At 32.1% G+C, this 11800-nt stretch overlaps 1 protein-coding gene across 3 annotated transcripts; it reads right to left on the bottom strand.

Moving 5' to 3' along the window:
- Positions 1–4539: 4539 nt before the first annotated feature.
- Positions 4540–9632, bottom strand: LOC141686740 (uncharacterized). Of its 3 annotated transcripts, none has more exons than XM_074491791.1 (12): positions 9480–9632; positions 8933–9055; positions 8631–8691; positions 8043–8113; positions 7386–7450; positions 7170–7214; positions 7007–7087; positions 6842–6907; positions 6564–6631; positions 5732–5780; positions 5024–5181; positions 4540–4834 (listed from the first exon to the last, which is right to left on the bottom strand). In XM_074491791.1, exons 2-12 carry the CDS (start codon positions 9042–9044, stop codon positions 4759–4761), a joined length of 852 nt encoding a protein of 283 aa, XP_074347892.1. In that variant the 5' UTR covers positions 9045–9055; positions 9480–9632; the 3' UTR covers positions 4540–4758. The 3 variants fall into 3 exon arrangements, with proteins under 3 accessions (XP_074347892.1, XP_074347893.1, XP_074347894.1); XM_074491792.1 differs by lacking the exon at positions 9480–9632 and adding an exon at positions 9206–9436; XM_074491793.1 differs by lacking the exon at positions 6842–6907 and having other exon boundaries at positions 9480–9631.
- Positions 9633–11800: the final 2168 nt, after the last annotated feature.

Here is an 11800-nt window from a genome sequence, read left to right as displayed (position 1 = left end):
TTCTCGTAGCAGTGTTTTATTTGGATTATGAAGTCTAGAGTAATTATATGATCAATTATTGGTCTGGCCTTTTGCAGCTAAGCCCCTGTTGTTTCATGTTTAAATTGTTTTAAGCCCGGATAGTTTATGATAAAATTGATTACTTTCAAGTTATAATTATATAGAATGACATGGCACTTGACGTAGAGTATTTTAATTGGTGTTGTTGATGTAAATGCATGTGACCCATTACAATTAAAATTCACCCATGTCATTATGTACAAAATTTTGTACAGAATTCTGGACACCAAGCATTTTCCTATTTGTATGGGAGTATGTGTGTGCGCGCGCGCGCATGTGCATCAAACCACACGACAGGTTTAGATACAAGTCCTTGAGTTGTGTACTTCCCGGCCAGAGGGGGGGGAGTCTGTTCAACTCAGGGATAAGTGTCTCACTAACTTAGACGATGAGCAATTTTGATAGGAGAATGACACTAGAGTAACCTGGTTTGATTTGCGACGAACATTAGAGGCAAAATTCAAAATGTAAATGACGTATGTGGACTGGATACTCCAAAAGGGTTTGGCTGTTTAAAATTAGAGAATAAAGTTGTTTAAAATTAGAGAATAAAGTTCTTTGCCTTAGAAAATTTACCTGATGTGATATTAAAATTACCAATAAAAAAATATGATACATATTATGTGCACGATAAAGTGCATTTGTATAAAGAAAATAGAATATATGTATTTCATGGAAAGTGAATATTTAGTTAATTAAAGATGCACACACAATTACAAAATTTTATTTGATGATTTTATGGTGTACCTCAAATAATTTTCTTGACACATAATATCAGGAACATCATTCTCTTAATTATTATGTTCTTTTTAGGCTATATATAAATTCCAGAATGTGTCATTAATTTTAACACAGATCAAAATTGTGTACGCTACTGTGGTTATGAGAGCTAGAGTTCTGATAAAAAGGGAAGTTACTATATTATCACTTAGTTTTATACATTTGTCATGATTAATTATATCTCACCAGTTAGATCTTTAGATCAGTTAGATCTTTTAACGCGTAACACTTCCATCTCATCGAGTGTAGATGTCTGTATATTTTGTTTAAATTTCTTCAATGTTATTAAGCTTTTCGATATTTTGTTGTGGGTATATCACTATATATTGCCATTGCATGCGCTCATTTATAATTATTTTGTTATTACATGTGTTATTTCGTTGTGGGTATGTATGGGTTGAAGCTGATTTTGAAGTTATGATCTTTACATTTATGGATTAGATTGTTAGGTTTTAGAATTGGGGTTATACTTCATTTTAACATTTGGCTTGGGTTTTGCTAGAAAATTGACACAATGGGTTGCATACAGGGACTCTACGATGCCTCGAGTTAAAGGTTTAATTTCCGTTTAAGTCTCATTTTGTACTGGTGTTATAACTTATGTCTTGCAATAATTTATGACTACTATTAATTAGACTAAAGAGAAGTCCAGGTTTATAAGAACATACCCCAATGATTAGGTACAATCTTTCTTGGGATAGGTTTACCATCACAGTGACCTGCAACTATATCTTTATTCAAGTGTAAATTAGTCTGATGTGAGATATGGTGATAAGGGTTGATCAAGGTTATGTTTAGCACAATAATACATAGTTTCTTCGGTACAACCTGCTATTAGTTTCTGTGTCTAGATTGCCTACTTGAAGGCTCTGTTATATTTGAGAATTCCAGCTTTTCTAATTCTGTATGCAGAAGTGTAATTAACTATTTTGTAAACTTATTTGTGTGTATGAAATCTGTTGAATTTGTTGGTATGTAATTTTTGCATGTATGTTGTACTCTTTAACTTAAAGGATTTGTTGAGTGATAGAGACCGTAAAAATTCTTTGGTTGGAAATGTGACTATGTTATTGTATATGAATATGTGGGTGGGGATTAGTTGACTCAATAACTAGTTCAGCTAAGTAAACTTGGGCTTTGTTTGACTATCGTTACATTGACTTATAATAAATAAGAATTCACATTGGTCGATATGAGGTATAATTTAAGCCAAAAAAATAATTTGAACATGGTTTAATTTTAAAGATTTATTGGTATGTAATTTTTGTTATCCCAATCCGTATTTATTAGTGTGCATGTATGTCATTTCCCCTTAGTCTGAAGACCGAAAAGAAGACGAGAGGAACTAAAAAACAACTGAATCTCATCCTTCAATGGTAAAACACTGCATATTCTGAATTGTTTTCTGATTTACATAATTTGCTTTGAAATTTAACTAGTTTTGTGTGTGTTTGGTAGTCAACTTCAAAACGAGCAAAAAAACTGATACAGGCGAGCTCAAGGAGCTCACAAAGTTTTTACAAAAATATTTCATAATTTTTTACGGATTGGTTAAATCAACGTGACGCCTTATGATGATCATAATCTTCAATGAGAAAATGATGCATTATGAGAGATAATTATAATTGTTGTGCAGCTGTCGGCGAGGTTATAATTTCTTAACCTTTGATTTTTCGCAAATGATCAATCATATTGTTTGAATGTTCTCTTGCTGGTAGAACTTTCGGTACATGAATTTAAGTTGAACTTGATGGGCTATTAAGAATCTTATGAAAATAATACTCTGAGTGAGCTTCAATATTCCTAAGGATACGCCGACTCTAATCAGAATTGTCTTCATTTCACGGTGCAGTGTTGTTGGAGAGGACGAAAAAAGGAATGGAGATAATCAGATAAACCGTTCGTTCGGCTCACGAAGACAATCCTGAGTCAGCGTAACCTTAGGAATATTGAAGCTCAATCCCGAGTCAGCATATCCTTGGGAATATTGAAGCTTGACAGAGTATTATTTTCATAGGCATCATAATAGCCCATCAAGTTGTACCGAAAGTTTTACCAGCAAGAGCATATTCAAACAATATGATTGATCATTTGCGAGAAATCAGAGGTTAAGGAACTATAACCTCACCGACATCTGCACAACAATTATAATTATCACCTATAACATATCATCTTCCCATTGAAGATTATGATCATCATAAGGCGTCACGTAATGCCTTGATTTAACCAATTTCGTAAAAAGTTTATGAAATATTTCTGGACAAACTTTATAGGCTCTTTGAGCTTGTCAATTTGTATTTTTGCTCGTTTTGAAGTTGACTACAATACAAACCTAGTTAAATTTCAAAACAAATTATGTAAATAAGTAGATAATTGAGAATATGCGGTGTTTTACCATTGGAGAATGGGATCCAAATGTAATTTCGAGCTCTTCTAGCCTTCTTTTCAGTCTTCGACTAAAGGGAGGTGAAATATATGCACATTAATAATTAAGGATTGAAATAAACAATTTTACGACGTAATACAAACAACAAACAAAAATTAATATTAATAAAGCCTAAATATTAAACCAGATTGTTCAAATTATCTTTTTGGGCTTAAATTATTCCTCATAAATTGAACCAATGCGAATTCCTTTTTATGTCAAAACCTATAAATCAATGTAACAATGATCACACAAAGCCCAAGTTTACAAAGACCAAGTTTACTGAGCTAAACGAGTTATTGATTTAACTCATCCACACCCACACCAACATATTCATATACACTAACATTGTCACATATGTAATCAAAGAATTTTTACGGTCTCTATCACTCAACCCATCCTATATGTTAAAGAGTACACATCACACGCAAAAATTACATACCAATAAATTCATTAAGTTTCATATACACAAAGAAGTTTACAAAATAGTTAATTTCACTTCTGCATACAAAAGCTGAAACTCTCAAATATAACAACATTCAAGTAAGCGATCGACACACGAGACACAAAAACTAATATCAGGTTGTACCGGAGAAGCTATGTATTGTTATGCTAAACATAACCTTGATCAACCCTTATCACCATATCTCGAATAAGACTAATTTACACTTAAATTAAGATAAAGTGGCAAGTTGTTGCAGGTTACTACGATGGTAAAAATATCCCCACGAAAGATAGTACCTCATCGAGTATGTTCACATTGAACCTAGGCTTCTCTCTAGCCTAGTTGATAATAGTCATAAATTGTTCTCGTGTCAATCAAAAAAGGCATAAGTTATAACACCCGTACAAAAGGAAACTCTTAAACAGAACTTAAACCTTTAACTGGAGGCATCCTAGAGTCCGTCCGTATAGGCAACCCATTGTGTCGATTTTCTAGCAAAAACCCAAGTCAAATGTTAAAATGAAGTAATAGCTCAAAACCCAATTCTAAAACCTAACAAAAATGTAAAGAAAATAGCTTCAAAATCAGCTTTAACAAAGAAACCCATACATACCCACAAAGAAATATAGTAAAACATAAAAAACACAATGAACACATGTAATAACAATATAACAAAGAAAATAACTATAAAAGGAGCACATGCAATGACAATATTACATGCCCACAACAAAATATCCAAAACCCTAATAACATTCAAGAAACAGAGCTTAAAGTAGCTAATTTAAACAAAATATACATACATCTACACACAAAATGATATAATTACTAGTTAAAATAAGTTATATTAATTGGTATAAACAAAAGGAAAATGATACATAAGTTCCATTTAATCAAAATCAAGGAGCTGATAAAGGGCCCGAACGCATAGGCCACAGAAGGCCAAAAATATTTTGTCATTGTCCTCTCATCGAAAATGCTTACTTGCTTAGATACAGAACACAAGAAAACCTCCTCAGGTTTAAAGGTAACGGTTAATGAGAAAAAGCCTTTAGAAACCATCCTCGATCTTCTGAAGTGTGTTTACAAAAGTGTAGCTGGAAAACGATACAAAAAGTTTTCGGAACCTGCAAAAATGAGGCAACTTATGTTATGGAAAACAGATTACGGTGAAAATAAAGTTTCTCTATTAAATAAAGATTAAAAAAAAAAGATTACTGCTGGAGGCAAAGAAAGTGATATATTTCATGCAGACCACGAATGTAAAATAATTTTCCCTTTGTTTAGTTGAATAAGTTGTGCAGACCACTACATACCACACCCATTGGCTCATATGTTGGGCCATTGCAACGTAGCTTCTCCGTGGCTGTCCATTCAGCAAGCAATGCAGCTTATCAGAACATCTCAAGGCATTCAAGAGGGACAACCAGATATCAATTGGTCCACTGTACTTGCGCCATAGGTTTGTACTGACCTGAGATAAACAAGAAGATGAATTCAACTCTATAGTAACAAATAACAAGCTTAATTAAACAAATATATTAAACATAAATTTCAATAGTTAGTAGCAGTGTATAGTAAAGTACTTCCTCACCATGTTCAGTTTCAAATGTTAATTTAAAGAAAAAGACAGTGGCACTGATCCACTACAGTTATAACAAAAGTAATTTTGAAAAGATTATGTACTGCTAAAATTGTATAGCGGGCCATAATCAAATAAAATAGCATGTTGAAGATGAAAAGAAAGATTCAATAGAGAGTGTTGAGTTAGATTTCTTTTCCTACATATTCGATATTAGCATGTCTGGTTACTGGTGTGGGACAAAATTATAACACTCCAACTAAAACATGTTTCCTTGGTTAATGCTTAAGGTCAAATTTCATATATAAATGGATTATCTTGAACCTAGTTCCCATTCATCCACAAATTTAAAATTGACCAGATAGAGAGAACAGATCATAATCATATACCTGTAAGAAAATACATGAAAACATAAAAAAGATGGGAATAGGGGAAAACATACAAGTTCCCAGGCATCAATTTCTCTTTGCAAAGCACCACGCAGAAGACGACTGCTTATACAAGAAACGGAATCAAAATAAGTTACCATCCACAATAGTAGATTGCCCGTCAATTTCCTTCTCTTTTTTACAATTGAACAAAAGTTCAGTACTCCAAATTTTACAGAGATACTGTTAATAAGATGGCCTATGCACTGGGAGACGCTTAATGATGAAATCTGAGAAGTTGAATTGAGGAGACAATATATGTGTAGCAAGCACCTTATGTCCTTATCTATGCCCTTGTAAGAGATTTAGGCCCTATTAATTTCACCAGTTTCTCAGATTTTTTTTAAAGATAAAAACTGAAGGTGTGAGATTTTTCAAAGAAAAAGAAAGAAAAATGGAAAACACGGTTTTCCAAGTTATTACTATAAAATGTAAAACTACAGAAAACAAGCTAAAGTTCTTTTCTGAATTTGGGAAATAGAAAAAACGTTTAAACAAAGTTCTAGTACAGTTTTGAACCTTCACCATAACATATAGTTTGTTATTTGTTTATGCTTAAGAGTGATTATAACGTTTTATATCCTGAACTAAAAGTATTTAGATAGGCCCTTATCCCCTGTTTTACCCCTTTCCTTACCCCATCCAACATCATTTTGAAATACGTTCTCTCAATTTTCAGTAGTTCTATAATAATTACAAAATTCTAAAATTTAAAGATTAAGAAACAGAAAAAATTCCACTAGCAGGCCCTTACGTTCCGGGATTTAGAGTATTGTATATGAACCATGCAAGGGAAAATAATAGAAAAATTGACATGCTCATGTGTGGTAAGGTACAGCAACTCACCGCACACCTCGATTTAGATCACGGTGATTACAGTGACCAGAAACACCATATCGATCAAAAGTAATAATCTGGAAAGAAAAAGAGGACCAGTAAACCATCTAAGCTTTTAATATGATAAATCAACAGGTTTGCATAGATTAATTAAGCGCAAGAGTTCTATGATCGAACTGTCCTTGTGGGTATACTAAACACTTAAATTCATATCAAAACAATAAATATTTGTGACAATATTTGATATTATGTATCTAAGTGTCAGCCAAAATCTTGAGTATATTTACATATTCAGGGATCCCATGTCCATGCAAGGAAGGAAGCCAATACAAACAGCCCAAAACTTCACCACCCTGATCAGGTTAATTATAATTACATGGAAAGCGTGAACTCAGAATAAGGAACAAGCAGGGAAAAGTCAATAGTTGATAATTCTGGAAACTGAATCTCACCGTATCAATTGCATTAGCATTAATTTCCTCATTAACAATCTCAGCTAGTAAATCACAATCCCATACTCTGCCAAATCCATCCTAGTGACAACAATAAGAAGCTTCTCAAATATATGGTAAATAGAAAGACAAGTTGTTCTACATAAGAACTTCAGAATGTAACCTGAAATTTTGGATGGTCCAGGATCTTTACTTGGTGCTGTGGAACCTGTATCAGTAGATTAGATGTAATCGAGCAAATATATATATCAAGGTGAAAATTCTTCTTATATATAATCTATCCATGGAGGTTGCGGATCTAGAACACAGGAGAATTTTATTTCTGGCCATGGAGATAATCCATCATACCACTCAGGAAAGGCATGGAAAAATTCATCACCTTGAGGATGGCAGAAGCCTGATACAGCTCTTCTTTTCTGATATTTCCAATACCGTCCGCATTACCTGAATTGACGTTAAGATATATAATTAACTACTCTTAAAAATCATAAACATATTACAGCTAAACATGTGAATATATATAATGGCAACTGATAATCTACTTTCACCTAAAAAGGTTGGGTAAGCCTACATCAATTAGGTCCAATACGAAAAGATAAGAAAAGCCTAGTAAATAGTTCATAGCGTTATATAACAAAATGAAAAGAACGACAACACGTGATAGAAGGATAACTAGACATAGGAAGAAAGGGACATGAAAACTATGCCTACTCCTACATCAAACAATCAAACTCTAAAACAACAAAATCAATCCCACGACAATGAATAAATAAATATGCAGACAACTCCTGCTATCATTTTATAGAAACAAAAGATATCCCCACCCAATGGTTTAGACATTTACTGAACTATAAAGTACTAACTACAAGCCGGTTATAAACTCACTTTTTCTAAGTAAGCGGTTATCTTGAATACTTGTTCAATTTTTAAACCGAGTCAACTCAAAGTAGCTACAGAAAGAATATTATTACATGTAAATATTTACATATTAAAGGGAAAGCTACATCTGAATTATGAATCTGTAACATCATATTACCAGTGGACATGCACAAAATATGTATATTATGCCCAACCGAAGTCAAGTAATTGATTGTTGGAGTAAAGAACCTGCCAGAAGCAGAAAATAATATACAGTTACATACTTCCAATTAATAACAAAACAAAATCCCAAACAGTTAAAACCGATCATATTTCCCAAGTATAAATATGAGAAATGGAAATGCAGCTGGTTTCAGTGATGAATGGAAACCATACATAATTAAAATCAAACATACCCTGGTTGTCGAATAGCCAATTATGGACCATTCACACAATACTTGTAATGGAAACTACATTAGCACTTAGCAGTATCTAAATAAACATTAAGGTCTCTTTAGTTCAACAATGATCAACTTATACAAGGAAGTCAAACTTCATAGGAACTTCTTACATACAATTACACTTCCTTGGTAAAAAAGATTAAATATTTGGTTAACCATTGTTATTATACTTGCAAAGTCAATTTACATCAAAACAGATGAAGCATATGTATAATGAATTGCAAGGTCGAACGGGTTAAATTAATTCAGTATTCAAGTTAAATTTCAAAAAAAGAAACAGCACAATAGAAACTGCATAAACATACATGGATTCATCATCAGGATGGGCAATTACCAGCAGAACATTCTTCTTGGAAGAGGCTTCACCTGATTCAATAAAAGATGAAGGACAAAGCGACAAGGAGATCAAAATAACACCTTAAAAGAGAGAATCAGGAGTGGCCCAACGGGGGCAGAGATGATCCTAGAGCTAGAAGAGGTCAAAAGTTCGCGATCACCCCCCACATACTTATATAATCGGATACATTAAAAAACTTGTGAAGTACTTCACAATAAATTAAAATAAACACCTTTAAACACAATTTGGATACTTAAAATACTTACTTACCAGAACTAGTTAAGAATGTATCTTTGCTGGGTGACCAAGATGCTAAAAGAATTTTGCAGAGAGAAGCCAACCATATTACATTGAGCGAAACAACGATCATGAGCCATGCCATTTAACAGGCCCCTATAAAAGGAGTTATTACTAAAACATAAACTACGGAAAACAACAAGCTAATCATAATCAGTGAGAGCCTTTGTCTCTGATACGACGTCTAATTAAATCCACTACACTATCTTGTAAACAAAATGCAGCTTCCTACAGAGTGTTGCGTACCTTAGTGACAATACAAAGTGTTGATAACTTAACCTAGTAAAATATATTCTTTGGGGACTTCATCAAACACTTAGCATCATAATTTAAATACTACTTGAGTTACTAATTCTTTGGGGACTCCATCAAACACTTAGCATGAAATTAAAACCCATCATCAAATGACTATAAAAACTACTAATTAATTAACCAAAACAAGGAACATTAAGATCATTTAAGACATTGAATATGGTCGTGCAGAATAGAGCAAAAGTGAGCTACAAAGATCAATTCATACCTGAGTTGTGTGCAATAAACGAGATCAATTCTTGTCCCAAAAGATTTCGAGTTGGGTCATCTTAAGTTGTGAGGGTGATGGACAAATTTAGCCTATTTTTACACAAAATTGACAAAAATAACCAATTTCTGAAAAGTTGGCCAATAGCTGATTTTTGAAAATAAAAATAAAAATCAGCTATTGGCCAACTTTTAACTTTAATTTTTTATATACTATATTAATTTTACTTCTGACATTAATTTTTTTAACTTAATGCCCAACTTTTAATTAATATATACTATATTAATTTTTTTAACTTAATATAATAATTTTTAGCTGATTAGGTGATACATTTGATTTTTTTAACTTTAATGTCAAAAGTAAAATTAATATAGTATATAAAAAATTAGATATGTCAGCATTACTTTATTAAATATAGTTAAAATTAAAATTATTCACAGACATTTAAAATGATAATAAAAGTCTTTATTTTATTAAAAACTTTGTGAGAAATAGATTTTTTTGGGTTTTTTTTCAAAAATATCCATATTATATAAAGTATTTTCAAAAATTTGATTTGCGATATTTTCAAATTCGTATGCAACTTTGCTCCTCTGCGGCATTAGCAACCTCGTATGCAAGTCTCGTATGCAAGTTCGAGCAATTCCAATACACATGGCTGCACAAAACTCAAAAACCGGACCGGACCGATCCTAATCGGACTGAAAACTGGATTTTTTCAGAATTACAGACCGAGGACCGGACTGGTTCAATCCAGTTTTGGAACCGGACCGGACCGGAAAAACCCGGATTGGACCAAGACCAAATCGGTTTGAACCGGTTTAATTAATATTTATATAAAAAAATTATAAAATTTTATTTTAATTTTTCTTCAAATTTATATAATCAAAAAGTTTTGTTACTTGGTACAATAATAAAAATTTAAAATTAAATACATATTTTATTATTTTAAAAGTAAATATTAATTTTCAAATGTATGAATATCAATATTTTATCACATGAAGTACGAAGTTTAGTAATTTAAAGTGTATTATCGATCTAATTTACTATATTAAATTATTACCTATTAATTTGGATCAATAAAATATGATATGGGTGAATTTTTAATATTTATATATGACATTATAAGACATAAAGTAAAGGTAAAATAATAATATATATGAATTCATGTCCATTCAGGCCTGAACCAGATTTTTTCAGGTATTGTACCAGACCGAAGATCAGATTTTTTCAATTATAAGGACCGGGGACAGGACCGGATATATTCGGTCCAGTCCGTGTCTTGGACCGGTAGACTCGGTCCGGTCCGAATTACGTGTCGAGACCGAAATTGTGTGCAGCACTACCTATACACCCTCGTATACAACATTTACCATGTTCTTATGAATAAGTTCAAAAATATGAATATTTTTTATAAATTCCCTTTGTTTAGATTGGGTGAATAAATTATTCTCATATTTTATACAAAATTGAGTGCATTATATTATATTATCTATATATAGATAAAGTGAATTTAAGGAAGATGCGGATCTTCAAAATGTGTATCAGTCTTTTTTATTCGATAAATACTACTTTGACGAATACAATTCATATTAGCATTTACCGTCCAAAAATTCAAAATTTATATTACTATCACTTTGTCTTGAAAAATAATACTTTTAATTATTATTATTATTATTATTATATTATTATTATTATATTATTATATTATTATTATTATTTATTGGTGAGATTGCGAAGCTGTATGAATAGTAGATGTGATAACTCAACACTAGAACAGGACAGGTGAATAATACTACGTCTACACAATAAATCAGGAAGAAATGAAGATAAGGCAAATACAAAGAATCAAAAGATTATGAGAAGGCTTGAAGTCTGTTTACATGTCACTGAAATAAGTTCATTAATATGTTCATGTCTCAGTGAAGAATAAAGGTTATAAAGACTTTCAGGGTTTCAGAAATGTTGAAGATTCATTGTGAAAGTGCCACAAGGAGATTTCAGTGTATCAGCATTGAATGAAGATAGATAATGTTCGAAACATAGGAATATGAAGAATTGAAGACATGGTAAAGACAAAGGTTAAATAAGACAGTTGTAGTCTTGAAGTTATACTCACTGAAAGGAGTTCATTTATATGTTCAAGTGTCAGTGAAGAACAGTGAAAGAAGTATGCAAGATTGTAGTAACAATGAAGACGTTGTCTAAATACCAAAAAAGATTACAGTGAAATTACAATTGTTTATTGACAGACCGTGTTCGAAGCGATGATGTTGTTGCAAGCTTAACAATGTAGTCAAACATATAATACGAAGACCTGA

Source organism: Apium graveolens, chromosome 9 (assembly GCF_009905375.1).
Source record: "Apium graveolens cultivar Ventura chromosome 9, ASM990537v1, whole genome shotgun sequence".
In the NCBI taxonomy this organism is placed as follows: Eukaryota; Viridiplantae; Streptophyta; class Magnoliopsida; order Apiales; family Apiaceae; genus Apium; species Apium graveolens.
This window is presented reverse-complemented; position numbering and strand designations above follow the sequence as displayed.